This window comes from Ovis aries, chromosome 1 (assembly GCF_016772045.2).
Source record: "Ovis aries strain OAR_USU_Benz2616 breed Rambouillet chromosome 1, ARS-UI_Ramb_v3.0, whole genome shotgun sequence".
In the NCBI taxonomy this organism is placed as follows: domain Eukaryota; kingdom Metazoa; phylum Chordata; class Mammalia; order Artiodactyla; family Bovidae; genus Ovis; species Ovis aries.
In genome coordinates, this window is record NC_056054.1 from 119,635,869 (window position 1) to 119,656,456 (window position 20,588).

The 20,588-nt window shown below is 49.3% G+C and overlaps 1 protein-coding gene across 1 annotated transcript in view; it reads right to left on the bottom strand.

Moving 5' to 3' along the window:
* Window positions 1-2,625: 2,625 nt before the first annotated feature.
* Window positions 2,626-20,588, bottom strand: part of CD247 (CD247 molecule) — a gene marked incomplete at its 5' end in the record, with an annotated part of 84,741 nt that continues 66,778 nt past the window's right edge. The window contains 7 exon segments of the mRNA NM_001009417.1: window positions 2,626-3,038; window positions 3,729-3,770; window positions 5,334-5,390; window positions 6,127-6,162; window positions 6,716-6,796; window positions 7,379-7,435; window positions 8,568-8,671. Coding sequence (NP_001009417.1) covers window positions 2,973-3,038; window positions 3,729-3,770; window positions 5,334-5,390; window positions 6,127-6,162; window positions 6,716-6,796; window positions 7,379-7,435; window positions 8,568-8,671 — 443 coding nt within the window. The 3' untranslated portion in view covers window positions 2,626-2,972.

Consider the following 20,588-nt stretch of genomic DNA (forward strand, 5'->3'; position numbering starts at 1 on the left):
TTATTTTCTTAAAACAATTTTAATATGAGTCAGCTATTTGGTAGAGACAGCAGCAGGCTCACAAGCATGAGAAGGACTTCAGAAAGTAAAACCCATTTGTCACATGCAGATCTGAGGATGAGCACTAATTTCCACCTGTTTCCCTGTAGTTCTTTGTGAAAAGGTTATATTCTAATCCACTCCAGGGGTATCTGCCAAGCAAGCACATTCCTCATGAAAGGATGTGAGTTCTCTTACTGCAGCCTTTTCTCTCTCCGACAACTAGGGCCACTCTCAGCTTGATCTGGAGCTTTGTTCTGCCCGTACGTCCACTCCATCCTCTCCAAATGGCCTTCTCCATGTAGTTGTCTTGCACAAAGTCCAGCGAGTCCTATCCCCCAGCCACCCTGGGCAAGTTCCTGCACCCACAGCTTACAGCCAGCTTTCCTCCTACTTCTTGAGTCAAAATCTTGACAGAATTAGGTCAAATTCTTATTTTCAGGCCAGCCATATGGGTCATACACAGCCTATATGAAACTTAGCTGACCTTAAAACTAGGTATGAGGTTGAGGCCTATTCACGTTGACTAACAGAAGGAAGCTAACTTCAGCTTTAAGACGCCGGATAAGACGATAGAGCAGCAGCAGCCGGGAAACAGCTGTCACTTGTCTCCATGAACTGCAGCCAGTGGAAGAGCAGCTGGGACAACATGGTGTAATCTGCCCCATGACCAGGTTACAGAATTAGGGTTGAGTTTTCAACCATTCTGTGCCATCTCAGAGCTCTTTTCCTTCCACAAACCCTTCCACAGCTCTGTACCTTGGTGAGCTCTGTCCACACGCTTTCATCAGCGGCCACTCATCCCTGCTTCTGCCTGAGGGTCCCGTGTGGATCACAACACTGCAGTATGATGCAGAGTTCTTTACACGGTGTGGACGAAATCCAGTGACAAAATTTTAAGTCCCTAAGTCCGTGATGATGCTTCTCTAGCCTCCTTGGTAGCTTGCAAAGTGCTAGGTACAGAAGAGGAAGGTGCTAGTTAATACTTGGTGGGTGGAACTCAATTCCCCTCTGAAACCAGGGTACAGACCGAACGCCTTTGTGAGGCATCCTGTCTCTGAGTTGCCTGGCAGAGAGGCACATCACTCCTGTTGGAACCCCAAATGCTCAGGGGCTTTTAATAGCCATGGCCTTGCATTTCAATGTCATTTTAAAAAATCTACCCAATATTAATTGGTGGCTTCCTGAGTTCTTTCAGTTGCTATGTCATGTCCAGCTCTTGAGACCCCATGGACTACGGCGCACCAGGCTCCTCTGGCCATGGGATTTCCCAGGCAGGAACACTGGATGGAGTGGGGTGCCCTTTGATTCTCCACAGCATCTTCCAATGTCTCCTGCACTGTCAGGCAGATGCCCGCTGAGCCACCTGGGAAGGCTTATTGAGTTAGGGCCTTATGAACAGCCACTACAGTTACGACAAAATACTGCTGGGGACAGGGTCACTTCTGGGGGCAGAATCTGACCCCAAAATGTTTTTTTGTCCCTTCCCCATACCTTATAGACAGGTTTCATGCTGTGGCATTGGCAGCTGTTCATAACCCCCAACACCCTCTCTCTTCCCGACACCTGGATCCTTGGCTGGTCTCTTTCCTGTTCTCCCACCTGCACACCGCAAGCTGCTCCATGCTGTGAGCCCTGCACCCAGGGCTCTCTCCTGTCACCTCCCACAGAAGGCCGTGCCCATCCTGACACCGTGTTGCCCCAGGCACAGCCCGGGCTGGGCCACTGGATGCATCCTGCTCTCCAGCATGTTCTGGGGAACCATCCTGTTCTCTCCCAAGAATCAGCAGTTCTGCCCCCACAGGCTTGACTGTCTAAATGAAGCTCACAGTAAAGCATTTTCACCAAAGTTATTTATTATGCAAAAGAGTAAGGCTCTAGCAAACCAGTATAAATTAAGACCGAGCAGAGTGGGTTTCCATCCATCGCCATGTGCCCTTGTATTACACAGCCCTGTTCCAACAAGTCAGCTGAGGCTCTTTTTGTGATGCCACTGTCCTTTGGGATCTTTCTAGGTTCGAGCTATACCAAGTCCTTTAAGGCCTTCCCCATGATGGGTTTGTCTCATTCCATGAGGTGAACAAGTGGCTGCAAAAAATGTGGTCTTGCTTCTCTCGCTGCCTGCTCACCTTGTTCACCATCTGCAATGACACCGCTATGTTCTTCCATCCCAGACTCTTCACAGCTCGCTTCCCTGTGAGAGCATGGGCTCCTTGAGGGCAAGGCTAGGCTTATTCATCTCTCGGTCCCAAAAAAGGGACAGCATGGCCTTGCATACAAGTTCTATCATGGGGAATGTACACTTGATTGCAGGAGGGCTCCGTCATGCCCCTCCCCAGGCCTCTGGCTCCCCTGCTCCCTTCCCTGATATACCAGTACCAACCGCTACCTACTCCCACCTTCCCCTCTGCCTGCTTCCTGGCCCAATCACCAGTTACCTTGAAAGTAGGGGGTACGGTAACAACTGAAGCCAAATTTACAGCCGGAGCAAAGCTACTCAAAACCTGACAGAACAATACAGACTACTAGGACATGCACTAACGGTTGCGGTTTCTCTGGGGACTTTACAAAACACACCCTGAATTCAGCTGTGTTTGAGAAGGAGGAGGCCCGACTCCCAGGTAAGAGCCTGGAGCTGCAGGGAGTAGGGCCTGCCTAGTCCCCAGGAAACCTCAGAACATGCTGCGTTCACAGTGGACTCTTCAGGAAGCGCGTGGGGATGCACTCTCTCCCGGCATCCAAGGACAAAATTCTGTGTGAGTTTGGAACTGGGTATGACCAAATGTTACAACTTGAAGCATCCCATTCATAAAGAGAAATACTTGGGTGGTGGAGAAATATGAGTGAGCTAGGTTGTAAATGCTTTATCCTGTATCTTTAACAATCTGGGCGTCTACAGGTCTGGCCTGTGAGTGCTGAAACTCCAGGAGCTGTTAGCGAGGGGGCAGGGCTTGCATGTGGAGGGCATCATAGGTGTCCTTGGTGGCCGTGCTGAGTCCCTGGGAAAAACATGAGAAAAGAAGAGGAGGTCAGAAGCCCTGTGTGGGCGTGGGCCGGCCGGAGGCCAGCAGATGTCTGCTGCAACCTGGCCTGCGCCGCCCCCTCCCCCACCGCCCCCGCCAGCTCGGCAGCCTGGGAGCTGTCCCGCTACAGCTTCAGGCTCTGTGTTTAGAGAAGCTGGCTGTGCTCAGCGTGCACAGTTCACACTGATTCGCAAAAACTAAGCGCCCGACTACAACAACACTTTCTTTTTAAAGTTATTTTTCTTGATTTGTTTACTTTAGTCTTCTCACCCACCCTGTTAGGTGTGAGAATGAGGCAGAGCAAGGCTTCTGCAAGGGCCCAGAGCAGTGGAGAAAGAGGCAGGAAATGGCTTGTCCTTTACTCAAGACCTCTGGGCAACTGCCACTTGTCTGCTTTGCCCTGTTCTCCTAGCGCTCCCACTGCCTCTTCCTTAGAGTCAAGTGATGTGCTTGAAAGGCTGAATCCCAACCCCGCCTCCGGGACTGACTGGCAGAGCAGTCACTACAGGCCTGAAGGGGTGCCCTTGGCTTGCCAAGTTCAGCTGCTGAAGAGCTGGCACTGCCAACAAGAAACACAAGGGAGCCTGACCGTGGCCTGGTTAGATGGTGCCATCCTGGGAAGCAGGGCCAGCAGTGCAGACCAGAGGCACCGCCAGCTGCACTTACCTGGTAAACACCATCATGCCCCTTGCCTCTTCGCCGCTGGTTCTGTGGGAATGAGACAAGAAAAGGCTAGAAAGTCAGAGAGTTGGCAGCAGCCTTCCTGCTCAAGGGTCCGACTCGGAGGGCCCCAATAGTCAGAGCTGACCATCTCCTGGCCAGCAGCCCTGCCCAGGGAGAAAAAGGCCCTCAGGTCACTGGTTAGACCTTGGCCTCCGCAGAGTATGGTGAAGCCGGGCTCTGATGAGGCCCAGGTTTGCTCTGCCCGGCGCAGAACCTCATCAGATCTCGGATCTGGGCTGCACGGATGCTGGCCACACTGCCCACTGCTTGGAATAATCGGGCATCTCTGCAGCTCTCAAAATTCTTAGCTAACTAAGAAAATCACTATGGAGTTTCCTCAAAAAACTAAAAGTAGGATTACCATACGATCTTAGAAAACTACAATTCAAAAGGGTACATGCACCCCAGTGTTCACTGTGGCACTGTTTACAGCAGGCCAAACGGGAGCAACCTAAACGTTCATCAAAAGATGAATGGATAAAGAAGACATGGTACATATATATGGCAGAATATTACTTGGCCATAAAAAAAAGAATGCCATTTGCAGCAAATGGATGGACCCAGAGATTATCATACTCAGTAAGCCAAAGGCAAAAACCATAAGATATTACTTACATATGGAATCTAAAAAGATTATACAAATGAATTTATTTACAAAAACAGACTCACAGACACAGAGCAGACTTATGGTTGTCAAGAGGATAGGGAGAGAACAGACTGGGAGTTTAGGATTAGCAGATGCAAACTATGATTGATAAAGTGGATAAATTATAAGGTCCTACTATATAGTACAGGGAAATAGATTCAATATCCTGTGATAAACCGTAATGGAAAAGAATATGAAAAGGAATGTATATAATCACCGAATCACTTTAATTAACACAACACTGTAAATCAACTATATGTCAATGAAATAAATTTTAAAAAAATTCGCATCTAGTCATTTATACTCTGGGAAAGGCAACTATGTCATGGGTACAAGCTCCAGCTGTAGAGTCTGTTCAAATTCTGGCTCCCCATCAGCAGCTACGTGACCCTGGGTCAGTTACTGAACCTCTTGTGCCTGGAAGGGCACACATGTCTCATCAGGTTATTGTGGGAGTTAAATGAGACCATCTGCCTGGTAAAGCACGAGCCAGGCCAGCTTTGTGGGTAAGCTACATATGCAGTTACAGAGGGACCAAACTTAGAAGGTTCAGTGCTCCACGCTCACCATCTGGAAATTCTTAATTGCTTATGAACAGGGGCCCTACCATGCCAAGTGCTAAACATACTTTGACACACATTAATCACATGATTATTATTAATGGTGACAGATTTTACCTTTTTTTGCAAAGCATAGGCCATTTTAGAATTTAACTTGGTTTTTAATCCTGAAGAGCATCAGGCCTTTCTGAGTACCTTATCAAGAGATGACACAGCTGGATTAACCTTTGCCTCTGGCGGCCATCCCATGGGCTTTTGCGGGTGCCAGGAGGAAGGGATGGGACTCTTGGAACATCCCCCACACCACCCCAGCCTGGGGAACAAAGAAAGGGCAACACTCACGTCACTCTTCATCCCGATCTCACTGTAGGCCTCCGCCATCTTGTCTTTTCTTAGCTCCTGAAGAAGAGGGCATGAGACACTGGTTTACCAACCAATGCAGAAAACTGTGGACTCCCCTGCAAAAGGAAACCTCTAGATTCCCAAGTTGGGGGGGGGGGGGCGGGGTTCTATATTCAAGGCTCCAACAATCAGCTCCAAGCCCACCATCTTCCTCAGCCCTTTGGAAACCTCTGAGCTGCCAGCCCTTTGCATTGAGCTGAGAAGCTCAGCTTAGAACCTGAGATAAGATGTGGAGTCCTAGCCAAAGGTTGCACATGTTGGACAATGCAAGAGCTCACTCGAAGGCCCAAGATTATTTATTTAAGCAAGTTGTCTCTCTACATAGCCAACGCCATAGGAAGAAGTAGCTCTCTTTACAGCAGGTTACCCCCTGCAGTAGTCCCCCACACACTGATCAACACCCAGGATGGGGAGGTTTTCATCAAGAGGCGAAACTCAGGGACTACTCTGGCTCCTAGGAACAGGAGTCCCTCCCAGGGGCTTGCCCAGCTCGACCTCCCTGTCCCTGCTAGGTCCCAACCAGGCTGATCTGAGAACTCCAGCGGCAGGCCGAGGGGCCTTCCTACAACCAGCCACTGCAGGCAGCAAGCAGGTGAGGCGGAATTCCGCCCGGGAAGTGAGAGTCAAGTCAGGCAAAGACTGCAGGGCGAGGAGCCAAAACCTTTGTCCAGAGCCCTTCTCCAGCCCTACCCCCCAAATTTCCAAGGAAAAATATGCCACCTCCTCTACTCACATTATACACGACTTCGTGGGGGTTCTTCTTCCTCTGCTGGGAGAGAGAAGGGGAAGAAGTTAGCAAGGGAGAAACAGGAATCCAGGCCAGGAGAGCTGAGGCACCCTCCCGCTGCCCCTTCCGCCCAGCTGTGGGCTCCCCCTCAGCCCGCGTCCTCCCTGCGCCCCTGCAGCCAGCTTAGCCGCCGGGGGCCTTCATGGCCTCCTGCTGCCTGAGGCATACAGACGTGCTCTCACACCCAAGCTGAGCTCTGCTCTTAAGACCCCACCTCGGGCCTCCTCCAGCTGCGCCCTTTCCCACAGGGTGTGGCATCAACAGCTGAAAAGGCAGAGCTGCTGAGAGTCTGGTATTAGCGTTGCCGCATTCATGCTGTGAAGGCCCGGGTGACCCAGGAAGGAGCCCCGGGCGGCGGCGGAGGACGGGGTGATGGCCAGCGGTCCGCCTAGCGAGGCCTCTCTCACACCTCAAGGTCCAGCATGGTGAAGAGCGCGCTGGCCCCAAGGAGCTCTCTTCCAACTGCCTGGCTGAGCCCGCACACACACTCACACTCACTCTCACACACATACATGCAAACACAAAAAGGCCCTACCGGTTTCCCCCCCATCTCAGGGTCGAAGCCCCCTCTCCGATCCAGGACTGCATACTCCTCTCTTCGGCCGACATTCAGCTCCTAGAAGAGGCAGAAATGAGTCAGAGATGAGAAAGGAAAGCTCAGGAGGATGGGGCCAGTAGGCCAGGGAGTTCTTTACGAGTGGAGCAGGGATCACACAGATCTTCACAAAGGAGCAGGGATCATCTCAGAAAGCCTCTCAGAGAACATATTACTTGGGCGGGGGTGGGGGGGGGGGTGGTAGGGGTGGGCATGATCTATTCGATCAAAGTCCCATTGCACGGAGGGAGTGAAATCGCTTCTCCACCGCAGGGAAGTACTCTTTCCTTCTCCACCCCCATCCCGCTGGTCCGTGAAACCGCTGCCGGGCCGGGGCTCGCTTGGAGCAGGCACTGCACCGAGTGGGCGCTTGCCGCGCAGCACACCGCCAGGGAGCGGCATCCTCCCAGCACCTCCACGAAGCAGGCGTGGTGACTATCCCCGTTTTACGAGTTAGGAAACTGGGTCCCAGAGAGGTTTTTAGCCCGCAGGGCTCACAGCCGCGGACCAGACCCACAGCCGAGCCCCTGGCGGCTGTTTCCCCCACGTCCCAGGAGAGGCGAGCACCTTCTAGGCTAGGCTCTCCGGGAGAGGCGGACTTACGTTGTAGACCGGGTTCTGGCCATGCTGGTAGGCGGGGGCGTCGGCACTCCTGCTGAACTGGATGGGGAAGAGGAGAGAAAGCGCTTTACTTTTTGCGCGGGCAGCCTCGCTCCGCTTCTCCACTGCAAACGGCGTGCTCCCTGTCTGCTGGGGCTGGGCCCCTGCGGGCCCCCGTGGCGTGAAAGCTTCATTTCTGAGCCCAACTGTCCTTCCCCCTCGCAGGGGTCAAGCTCAGTCACCGCAGGTGCCCCAGCAACCGCCCTGGTTTCCGCTCCCGGGCCCGTGCCCTCGCGCATGCGCAGAAGCGCCGGCCTCGCGGGCCGCACCCACTGCGTTCCCGGCTTTTCTCCTGGCCGCTTCCTCCCAGGGATTCGGAGGACTAGTTGAGAGATCCCACCTCCATCGTGACCCCTGCACCCGGGTGCACTGTGTCCGTGTGGCACTGTGTCCTGAGGACCTGGCCCAGGCACATGGCCTCGCTCTGTTTTCAGTTCATGCCCCTCAGCTGAAACTGCAGGTCTTGCAGATTCAGAACACTGGGAAACACCTGGCAGATGATCTAGGGCAGCGTTCCTCAAACTTAAGAAAGCAAGACATTGTTTCTTATAATAAAATGTTTTGCTAAAGTCCAAAATCAAAAAAAAAAAAAAAAAAAAAAAGGTTAAGGCACAAAAGTCCTATGGCCACCCCAGCCCCAGCCCCAGCCCCTCCAAATACTGCAGGGCCTGCAGGGCCCTAGGTGAAAACCAATGCTCTGGGTTAATCTTCCCACGTACAGATGAAAAACGGGTTTGAGGAGAAAAGGCTGGCCAAGCCTGGGTTTGCAGTTGGACAGCAGGGTCTGGAAAGAGACTGCAGGCCTCCACCTCTCTGCTCTTCACTGAAGCATAACCCCTTTTCCTAGCAGAACCTCTGCCTTGAGACGCCTAAAGGTTCACACATCTGTATGACTCTTCACTAAGACTCCAGCACCAGTGTACAATCAATTGAACACTCATCCTCCCACTCTTGTGTGGCTAAGCAAAACATCACCCCCCACCTCTCCAGCCCACCCAGTGTGCACACTTGGTCTCTGTTTTGCCCATGGATACCAACCACTCATGCTTGAGACTTTCCAAGACCAAGGCCCTCTAAACATCCACTGAGTTGGGGAGCCCATGCCCTCCCCGCAGAGGCCAGTGGCACCAACCTTTGCTCTCAGAAACAGGGCAGTGACAATAACGCCGTAGATGAAGAGGATCCCATCCAGCAGGTAGCAGAGTTTAGGATCGAGCAGGCCGAAGCTCTGTGCCGCTGTGTCGAGAGATGAGATTGATTAGCCAGGTCCAGGTGAAGGAACATGTCTGCCTGCACGGGGCAGGTACCGTGACAGGTCAAGGAAATCATGATGAAGGCTGGCTGCATTCTCCATACCCCATTTGACCACAACCTCTCTCCCACCTTGGACCGGCCTCTGGGGAAACCTAGCCTGCCCCAGCAGTGGACCTGACACCTGGCAGGGCCACAAAGCCTGGAAGACAGGAAGGAGGCAAAAACTAAGTGGGGGAGGTGAGATTGCCCACTGTGCGCATTGTGCAGGGGAACACCTTGGGCTGCTGCCTCCCAGCCCGGGAGCCCAGATAGGTGCGAGCCCCGTGTGAAGCGCGTCATCTGGAAGCCACCCCAAATTGCCAAGGGGCCCCTCACAGTATGCACTACGCAAACTAAAGTACAGTGGGGTTGGGGAAGGAGGTACAGTAAACATTCCGGTTAAACAAGAAAAGCATTTTTTGAAAGCTCACTGCACTGTGAGAGAGGAGACACGGATTTAGCCTAGACTGTTCTTCCTGCCAGGTATGTGTGCAGCAACTCAAGTGTAAAATGGGGTGTAGTAGGCGTCTAACTCCACCCCTGCCTGGTATCACGGAAGCCACAGTCCCGCGGCCGCAACCTCTCCCTGGCCGAGGGCGCCCTCTAATGGCCGCCTGAAGGACTACCTCGAGACTAAGGCAGTGGACAAGATGTGCGCTTGAAGGCCTCTTCCTTATTAATTCTGTGACTTGGGGCAAGTTATTTACCCTAGTTCAGCTGCCTCTTCTGTTGACCAGGGTGAAAACTATAACATTTCTTTAGTGTTTACTTCGTGCTAGACAAGTAATAACTTGATGATGTAATAACTTGTCAGTTTCTCCCAACAGCGCCACATGGACACAGGCAGGGAGAACTTGGATTTAGCCAGGAGCCCTCAGCGAGTAAGAGGCAGGTCAGGAGAGCCCAGGTGGCGTATCTCCCCTCCTCCCCTCGTCCCCGACCTCCTGGGCCCAGCCCTGCCCTCCCTCTTGCAGGAGCAACGTTTTGGCCTCTGCCACAAGCTGTGGGAGCAGGTGAGTCAAGGCTGCACCCTAGTCCCCAACCCCAGCCCTCTTGAATCCTTCTGTTCTCAACCCTTTGACTCCTTCCCTAACTCAGGACGCTCCACCCCCACCCAGGCACTGATTTCTTTGTAAACGTTCCTAGTCCTTGCTCAGAAACCGTTTTGTCTGTCTGAGTAAAGTCTGAAGTAGGGGATCTGAAGGCCACTCCAGTATTCTTGCCTGGAAAATCCCATGGACAGAGGAACCTGGCCAGCTACAGTCCATGGGGTCGCAGAGATTCAGACACGACTGATCACACACACACACACCACACACACTGAAGGCCTATAAGGAGACAAGCCAGCCCCCAGCAAAGGCCATGTCTGGTGGCCACTCCACCCTAGCTGGGGTAATTTGTTTTTCCTTTTAGGACTGGAGGGGTGTCAGCGGAGATTTATTTGGGTGGTTGAGATTCAGAAAAAGGGTTGGGAGAAAATCGCTTAGTTGCCTGTCACATAAAATGAGAACAGAAAAATTACTGGACAGTAAATTTAGAACAAATAAGGAGAAATATTTCTTGGTGTTGTGCAGAGCCAGTGCAGTGGTGGAGAGGATTTGGCCCCTCCCCAGAAATAAGTAATAGGAACACATTTCTTTTTTTTCTTTCTTTTTGAACAGCAGCATGATTTCATGACCAAAGACAAATGTGCTATGTGTGGTTTGGTCAAAAAAAGGATATTAATCACCACACATACCCCAGGGTAGGAAACTTCCCTCTGCCGAGTCCAACTGTGACCAGGCTAGCAGAATGGGACTGAGGAAGGCAGTGATAATCCAGAAAGTTCCTTGAAGGGACCCAGGGCCTAATTCAGTTGTGTGGTTAATTAAATATTTATTGGGCATCTGCTTGATGTCAGAGGATATTGAAATAGAAAGAACCCTGGATTGGGTATCAGGTGGGTTCTATCAATAGTCCTTCGTCTGCCACTAAGTAGCTATGTGGTTTTGGGCAAGTCACCTCCCCTCTCGGGGCCTCAGTTTCTCCATCTGTAAAATAGTGGGTCATCCTGTCTACCTTAAGGGTGTGGTGAGACCCAAATGAGAGAATGTACTGGTAGGTGTTTTTGTAAATTTCCTCCATAAGGATAACATGTCTAGCATTTGAGTCCCTGCTCTTTCAGGGCTTACGTCTTAGCTCTTGAGGCCACACCCAGGTTGGAGGGGCTTCCCTTGAACAGCAGGCAGCTTTCCAAGATGACAACTCAAATTCAGGAGCCATGGACACGCCTAGGTTCTGGCTCCTTCCCTGCCTCCCCATCCCCAAAGGAGAGACCCGTTTTCCTCCTTCCCTGAGCATCTCGTTTCTGTCCCCACCACATTCAGTCCCTAAGAGAGGTATTTAATGGGGTTATATGGTGGCTGTTTTCCTAAACAACAGGAGAACCTGTTTTATTTCATGCTTCCCATCCTCTGCCCCAGATCCACAGCACCCAAGAGAACCCCAGAATTTGCACAAGTACCCAGATACCGATTAAGTGTTCTCATTCTCAATCCTGGTCGCACATTAGAACCGGCCTGGGGTCCACTCTGACCCCAGGTTCTCATTTAATTGTCTGGGGTGGGGACCAGGCGTGAGCATGGGCCAGCGCACTGCAGAGCCAAGTTTCAGAGCTGCCGTGTCCCTCAGGCACAGCCTTTCTCAGCAATACATCTGTGCCCTACCACAGGTATAAATCTCACTGCCAAAAAGAGACAAAAAACAAAAGCAAAGCCTCGGTCTTCTATATGCACTGCAATTTCTGTGTACTTCTCAACTGTGTATCACTGAACTTCTCCAAGCCCCAGTTTCCTCATCCATAAAGCAGGATAATAATATTAACTGTCTCATTAGGTAATAGTGAGGCTTAACTATCTCAATAAAATAATTAATGCCTGGCATGTATTAATAATAAGTGCTCCATACATCAGCTATTGTTATCACCATGATTTATTTTCCCCAAATCACCACCAATATATTTGTTTGAGGGAGAAAGGGTCAAATCATGTCAAGAACTGTTAAACCAGATAGGATGAGGGACAGTGATCTGCCTGACTTCCGGGTGTTCACAGCTGCACAGGTGACTAGAGCGTGTGAGGCGACACCAATTAAGCCAGAGAGCACTTGCTGGGAGGATGCATTCTGAGCAGTCACGTGATTTCCCATTCGGAAGGTGCTGCCTTTGTATCAGAAAAGCAGTGCTGAGGAAAATGACAGGGCCTCCTGGAACCCAGCATCCTCCTCACGCAGGCCAGGACATTATAGTGGCCCGGTGAAAAAGAATCTCACCCTATTTGCAGAGCAAAAGAGCAGTGCTCCCAGCTGAGCTGCAGAGTGAAAGCTGGGGGTGGAATCTGACCCCATGATCCTTTCCCCTCCAATCTGGTCCTCCACAAACCACTCTGATCCCCTGCGCAAGACAGACTCAGAAAATCTGGGGAGTTAGGAGGATTCTTCCCAGTTCCCCAACCCCATTCCACTGTATCCAGGTCCCAAGGCACAGAGCCAGACTCTCTGGACCCCCACTTCTGGACGGACACTTGGCAAACATGGGACAGAAGCCCATCTGGGCTGGGACCCGTCTGAGTGCTGCTAGGCTGCCGTTGTCCTGTAGGCACTCCAGGATCAGGCCTCACCCGAGGTGGTCAGGCCGAGACAGAGCAGTAATTTAGGTCATTCCAGTTGCTCCAGGGCAAAACACAACCTGGCAAAAAAGAAGGCTGGAGCTTCAGAAGAGCTGACCCTGCACATTCAAGTACTTCCTGCAGTGGATCCGGGATTAGAAGACAGGGAGCAAAGGGGACCCAGTCTGTGACCTGCGGTTGTCCACCACCATGAGAGTGCCTGCCCACAGGCTCACTCCAGTCTCCATTACTAACTTGGTGTAGGTCCGGATGGTCAGGGTCCGCCTGAACTGGGAGCCTGGATGCTAGTGTTCCCCAGCCTCCCTTTGTCGTTATACTGTCATCCGTCCAGTAGGCACTGGAGAAGTGGGCCAACAGCATAATAAACTGGAGCCTTCCTGCCAGGTAGCACGCGTGAAATGAAAATAAAAATTGCATGAGTGTTGCTAAAAGAGCTCTCTAAAACTGAGCCAGGAGACCATTAAGAAAGTATGACTTATGAACATCTCAGCCTGGATGGAATCTGATTTTTTTACCCAGTGATGTCACCCAGGACACCTGCCAGAAATTCAAGATCCTTACTAGACCCTTACCTTAAAATAACTCATGACGATCTATCTACTTATGGAACCCACACTCTGAAACAACTTGTGATTCCTTAAGGACAAATATTTTCCACCTCATGTTAGAGCCAACCAGTTCTCAGCAGGCAACTCTTAACAGCTTGGTGGCTTTTTGTCTTCATAAACTGCAGATGCTTTCTCTTCCTTGGAACACTCTTTCAGGGTTACCTGAATCTGCATCTCCTGACCTGCAGTACTCAAGAATCCAACCAACAATGACAACAAAATAAAGACTGCAGATAAACTCTTTGCCTATTGTAGGCTCCTGCATGATCGGATGCCTAGAACAGGCCCTGTGGGACACCCAGAGGAGGCTCCAGGGGGAACCAGGCCTTGTTGGGGAGGGAGACACAATGTGAAATGTTCACAAGCTGCTGTGACAAAGTGTCAAGAGCCAGCAGACAGTAAGAGCTGTGAATTCAGAGCGAGGCAAAAGCTCCGTGTCCTGCAACCAAAGGTGAGGCGCACCTAAGGCAGAGAGTCGTGTCTCTCCACATGTTGCGTCTAAAAATGGTATGAGTCTTATTAGCGAAAGTGAGCTCGGCATTTCTGTACACCCTTTTGCCATCTTCATAAAGGCCAGGAGTGTGGAAGTTTCATGGCACTGACCATTAACAGAAAGATTCTGGGTCCCCAAAGGCAGCCTGGAGGCACTAGAGTCTGGTTTTTCTGGATGGGATGTATTTGAATTGTGCTGTTTGTCTGTCTCCCAGGCAGACTATTAGCTTTCATAAACAGACCGAACAGGACTTATCAACCTGGTCCTGCTGTAGCCCAAATCTACAGACACACACTGATGCCCATCTCCCCCTCCAGCAAATCCTTTTCAGGAGCAGGGCACCTGTCAAACTCCATCACATCCAATTAGTAAGGATACTTCCCATTTGAATCCCAACATGTTCTTTTGAAATGACTTCCTGTACCGGATCAAGTTTGATTCTCATGAGAGCCCAGAAGGTGAGCAAGGGGCGATTACTAGATCCAATTCACCGACTGGTAAACCGAGACCAGAGGAGTAGAGTACTTTTCCTGAGTACACCTGCAGGTTAGGGACGAGCTGGATGGGACACTGCGTCCCCGAGTCCAGGTACTTGTCTAACCTCTCTGCCTTAGGTGCACCCCACCTTTGGTTGCAGGACATAGAACTTTCACCTAGCTCTGAATTCACAGCTGTTCCTGTTTGCTGCCTTTTGACACTTAGTCACAGCAGCTTGTGAACTCTTCACATTGTGTCTCCCTCCCCAGCAAGGCCTGGAAAGCACAGATGATGCATTTTGATTTCACTCGCTTGTTTCCCCTCCTCACCAAGCACAGACGAGGCCACTTAAGAAGAGGAAAGAACGTGAGCCTTAGAGCCAGGAAACCTAAGATTTAAATTCTGAATCTGCTTCTTACTAGCTTTGTGGTTTGGGACAGCTTTCTTAACCACGCTGAGCTTCAATTCCTCTATCTGCCAAAGGGGTTTATTAAGACTGACTTCACAGGGGTTATGCAAATGAAATGAGGTGCCAGTGTGTGGGGAAGTGCCCTGTCTGGTGGCACGGTCTCAGGTCAACTTCTCCACCATGATAAAGGCTCTGAAGGCACAAGCAGCCGCAGGAGAGAGCAGGGCTTCCCACTCCTTCATGCCAAGGTTGGGGACTAAACCTGGGCAGTTTCCCCAGCTCAAGATGGAGCGACCCCTCCCTTCAGTGTATATGAGAATAAAGCCAGACACTGCATATACAGAAAATGCCTGGTGTACAGCAGGAGCTCAAGAGTGGGTGGACAGCCTGAGAACTCCCGGCTTCACCAAATGGTGACAGCTGACATCTGCACTGTGTTCAGCATAGAGAACTCTTTGCCCTTGAGTTATCTGGTTTAATCCTCAGAACAACTCTGTATGATACGGGAAGAATGGTGCCACTTCTATTCAGATGAGGAAACTGAGTCTCAGAAAGATCACTCAGCTAAAGAGTTCCCAAGTTTTATCTGATGCAAAGTCTCTCCACTCTGTATGGATGCTTCTGGAGTTTCTCTCTTCTAGAGAGCTTCCCACCTTTTATAAGAATTTCTTCTAAAAAAAAAAAAAAGAATTTCTTCTCTGATACCCCCAGACTCTGCTTGAATATCTCAGGTGACAGAAAGCTCAGCTCAGTTCATTTCAGTTCAGTCGCTCATTCATGTCCGACTCTTTGCGACCCCATGAATCGCAGCACGCCAGGCCTCCCTGTCCATCAACAACTCCCGGAGTTCACTCAGACTCACATCCATCGAGTCAGTGATGCCATCCAGCCATCTCATCCTCTGTCGTCCCCTTCTCCTCCTGCCCCCAATCCCTCCCAGCATCAGAGTCTTTTCCAATGAGTCAACTCTTCGCATGAGGTGGCCAAAGTACTGGAGTTTCAGCTTTAGCATCATTCCTTTCAAAGAAATCCCAGGGCTGATCTTCAGAATGGACTGGTTGGATCTCCTTGCAGTCCAAGGGACTCTCAAGAGTCTCCTCGAACACCACAGTTCAAAAGCATCAATTCTTCAGCACTCAGCTTTCTTCACAGTCCAACTCTCACATCCATACATGACCACTGGAAAAACCATAGCCTTGACTAGACTGACCTTTGTTGGCAAAGTCATGTCTCTGCTTATGCTATCTAGGTTGGTCATAACTCTTCTTCCAAGGAGTAAGCGTCTTTTAATTTCATGGCTGCAGTCACCATCTGCAGTGATTTTGGAGCCCCCAAAAATAAAGTCTGACACTGTTTCCCATCTATTTCCCATGAAGTGATGGGACCAGATGCCATGATCTTTGTTTTCTGAATGTTGAGTTTTAAGCCAACTTTTTCACTCTCCACTTTCACTTTCATCAAGAAGCTTTTGAGTTGCTCTTCACTTTCTGCCATAAGGGTGGTGTCATCTGCATATCTGAGGTTATTGATATTTCTCCCTGCAATCTTGATTCCAGCTTGTGCCCAGCATTTCTCATGATGTACTCTGCATATAAGTTAAATAAGCAGGGTGACAATATACAGCCTTGATGTGCTCCTTTTCCTATTTGGAACCGCTCACCACCCATCAATTACTTGTGGAGAGCTCAAATTTTCAGAGCTTTTAAAAAAAATAGCTTTGGTCCTAGATCTACTTCCAAAAGCACAAAGAACACAAATTCTCCCACATCTATAGAGACTGTAAAATCCCACCCATGTCCAGCTTGTCTCCCCCTTAATAAGGAGCACTTTAACATCACAGCAAGAACAAACCCTCTGAAGGCAGGCAACTTAAGTTCGAATCCTGGCTCTGCTGTTTAACTAGCTGTATGAATATGGGATAATCATAGCTACCTCCCAGGGTGTGTGAGGTAAGTGGGATGGGCTGGTGAGCTCTCAGTACGTAGGACCTCATGGTATTGATTCTAATAGCCTACAATTCAGGTAGGAGCAGACAGCTTCCAAGCCTCCTGAACTCCTTTTGCCACTCCAACCTTGAGCTCAGGGTCTGGCTGCTGCCCAGCTGCACCTCCAGACTCAGATGCAACTGGTGATGACATTGCAGGCTAAGAATTTAGAAAACAGGAAGTTATGTGTGCTCAGGAAGGCAGTGGCAGCAGTGATGGGCTGCCTGTGCTGGGTGTGATGCCCAGCCCGTCCACCGCAGCATCTTCGGCATCCAGACCTCCCCCTCTGGGGAGTGGCTCTTTCATTGAGCAACTAACTTTCACTGCAGCAGGGGATATCTAGGCTAGACTCACAGGATGATAGTTTTGTGCTAGGAAGCACGTGTAAGTTTTCCCATTTGATCCTTACAGCAACTATGACTTTACAGCTGGGGAAACTGAGACTCAGAGATGTTTAATAACTTGCCTGCGGTCTAGAGCCAGGGTTAAACCTGGATCTATCTGAATCCATAATCCAGACACCGTGTGGTCCAGAGTCCTAACCACCAGTTGGTATTGCCCTTGGACGACTTGCTGGTCTTCAGGGATGGGGAGAAAGGATCCTCACCAGGCTTTGGAGGCCTTCTTTTTCAGAGGATCCAGTAGGTGATATCCTAACTTCACAAATGGCCTTCTTTCTTTGAGAAGGCAGAGGGCTGAAAGGCCTACAGGGTTAACAGCTATAGCTGGCCTGCTATCACACGTGAGACCCACACTGACCAGTGCCTAGAGAGGCTGATCCATTGGGAACATCCTAATCAACTTGACTACGTCACTTATTAGTACCAGACAATTTTAAAGTTTTACTTTCTATTGGAGTATAGTTGATCAATAATGCCGGGCTAGTTTCAGGTAGTACCATGTAATTTTTTTAATGGTATTTGCTTTTTTATTGCTGGCAGTGCTGGCTCTCCGGCGCCCTGTGGGCTTTCTCTGGTGGTGAGCGGCGGCTAGCTGCGGCGTGCAGGCTTCTCGTTGCAGTGGCTTCTCTCGCTGTGGAGCACAGGCTCCAGCAGATGGGGCACCTGGGCTCAGTGGTGGCAGTGCTCGGGCTTGGTTGTCGTGCAGCACATGGAATCTTCCGGAACCAGAGATTGAAATAATGTCCCCTGCATTGGCAGGTGGATTCTTAACCGTCAGACCAACTTTATTTCTGTTAAGGGCTGAATTCAGTTCAGTTCAGTTGCTCAGTCGTGTCCGACTCTTTGTGACCCCATGAACTGCAGCACGGCAGGCCTCCCTGTCCATCACCAACTCCCGGAGTTCACTCAGACTCATGTCCATTGAGTCGGTGATGACATCCAACCATCTCACCCTCTGTCGTTCCCTTCTCCTCCTGCCTCCAATCTTTCCCAGAATTGGGGTCGTTTCAAATGAGTCAGCTCTTTGCATCAGGTGGCCAAAGTATTGGAGCTTCAGCTTCAACATCAGTCTTTCCAATGAACACCCTCAAAATTCATATGTCCTAACTCCCAGTACCTCAGAATGTGAGTGTATCAGATGTAGGCAGCTGGCATAATTTCTGACTTCTGAGAAATTGTAACGAGGGAGCATATTGCACGTAAGCAAGAACCTAGCACAGTGCCTGACACATAGTAGGTACTCAAAACACCACGATAGGCCATTGTTATTAGGAGATGCAGGCATGGTGCTAGGCAGTGAGGAGCAAGCAAAAACACAAATAAATGGCTTCACCGTTGAGCAGGGAGGCGAGCAAGGAAACAGATCTTCCCACCAAGAGAGACGCACAGGACACTGAGGACAGCCAAGGGAGATGGCGCCTGTGCTCATCAGTGCTCTGGGAGGAGAGCAATGACAGATCGTGGCCTCCCCTGGTAAGCAGAATCCACATTTCAGCTCTTTCCCTTTATTACACCTTCCCAGTGGCCCCTCAAGGCCAGCAGACAAATGTCTCATTTTAGTGGACAGCAGTTACTCTGTGCCAGGCAGTTATAAACAAGTTATATACATGTATATATATATATATATATATATATATATATATATATATATATATATACACACACACACACACACAGAAAGTGCAGTATCTATGTATATGTGTATATATATCTACATATTTTATTGCTATTGTTTACTTGCTAAGTCATATCCGACCCTTTTGCAACCTCATGAACTGTAAGCTGGACAGATCTTACTTGCTCCACTTTGCAGATAAAGAGTCTGAAGGTCAGGGAGATGAAGTGACTCCTGAGGTCCCGTGGTGTGCATGTTGCAGAGCCAGGAGGAAGCCTGGAGGAGAGGCCAGGTCTTGCCAGGCCTTTGTTCTTTCACACACAGCCCACAGTATGCTCTTGAACATTAGCACCATTTAAAAGAAATCCGCTCTAGAACAAAACCCTCATGTAAAAATTCCAGGTGGGATTTTGCCATTTCTTTGAGACTTTCATTTATTGTTAGTCTGCAGATAAACCCTCACAGTATGCAGAGATATAAGCACATTTTTACATTTATTGATATTTATTACATCATTATCTGCAGGAGCAAAATAAAAAGAGGCAGACGAAGACAAACAATGTAAACGTCCACCAGCTGGAAACCAGATAAATAAATCTCAGTGTATTTATGTAAAGCAGTTCAAATAAACACAACAGACAGTTCTGTATGTGCTGCTATGGAAAGATCTTCGAGATACTTAGATTAAAAAGCAAGCTCTGGAGTGATGTATACAATATTTGTGTATGAACAAGAAAAGGCGTATTACATAGCCTGCGCATGTGTGTGCATGACCAGTCACTCAGGCATGTCCGACTCTGCAAACCCCTGCACTGTAGCCCGCCAGACTTCTCTGTCCACGAGATTCTCCAGGCAAGAATACTGGAGTGGGTTGTCATTTCCTTCTCTAGGGGATCTTCCCGACCCAGGGATTTATCCCTCAGCCCCTGCGTTTCCTGCAGTGGTAAGCAGATTCTTTATCAGTGAGCCACTTTGGAAGCCCAGCTTGCACATGTATGCTGCTGCTGCTGCTGCTAAGTCGCTTCAGTCGTGTCTGACTCTGTGCGACCCCATAGACGGCAGCCCACCAGGCTCCCCCGTCCCTGGGATTCTCCAGGCAAGAACACTGGAGTGGGTTGCCATTTCCTTCTCCAATGCATGAAAGTGAAAAGTGAAAGTGAAGTTGCTCAGTCATGTCCAGCTCTGTGCGACCCCATGGATTGCAGCCTACCAGGCTCCTCCGTCCATGGGATTTTCCAGGCAAGAGTACTGGAGTGGCGTGCCATTGCCTTCTGCACATGTACACTTATACATAAAAATGTATCTGGATGGTTTATGTTTGGGATGATGAACAAGTTCTGGAAACATTCGTGATTATGAGAAATCTCTCCATTTAGGACTCTTTAGCTTCTATAAACACGGCTTATCCTTTTTGGTGTACAAGTTTTGTACACAATGTGTTAAGTATACTCTCTTTGTTTGAGAAGAAACCACTGACCAGGAGAAAATATTTTTGAATCACACGTATAAAAGAGGATTGAGTCCTGAATATATAAAACTTTAATATACATATGGGAGTTGGGGAGGGAAATTGCTCCGTATCATGTTTGTGATCGTGGTTACGTGAATCTATCCAAATCTTACAACTCATAGAGCTACCCACCAAAAACAGTGTATTGTTAATTATTTTACTGTTAAGATGAAATTTTAAAAAATTAAAAATTTATGATAGTTAAAAAAAATTCTAAAAACAGATAGTGGTGATAGTTAGACAACATTATGAATGTACTTCATACCACTGAATCGTACTCTTAAAAAAATGGTTAAATGGTAACTTTATATGAAAATTTACCACAATAAAAAAGTATCTATATCTATCTATCTACCTACCTACCTACCTATATATTTGGATTGCTGCATACACAAAATACATTATTCACAGTAACTCTGTAGAGGAAGGAGTTGAGGAAGAGTTTGGGAAAATTTTACTTTGCACCCTTTTGGGTTCTTTGAAACTTTGTGATAATATATTACATTTATAATGTTAACCCAACCAAAACAAATGACATGAACCCTTAAATAAGTCCATGTTTGCGCAGCACAGTTCTAGGCAAGCAGAAAGTGGAGGGAGGGATACAGACTTGTCCATCTAGCAAAGCACCTTGAAGTTGAATGTGGCGCAGTACATTTCTGGTGATGACTTACTGGGGTTTGGAAGTAATTCATAT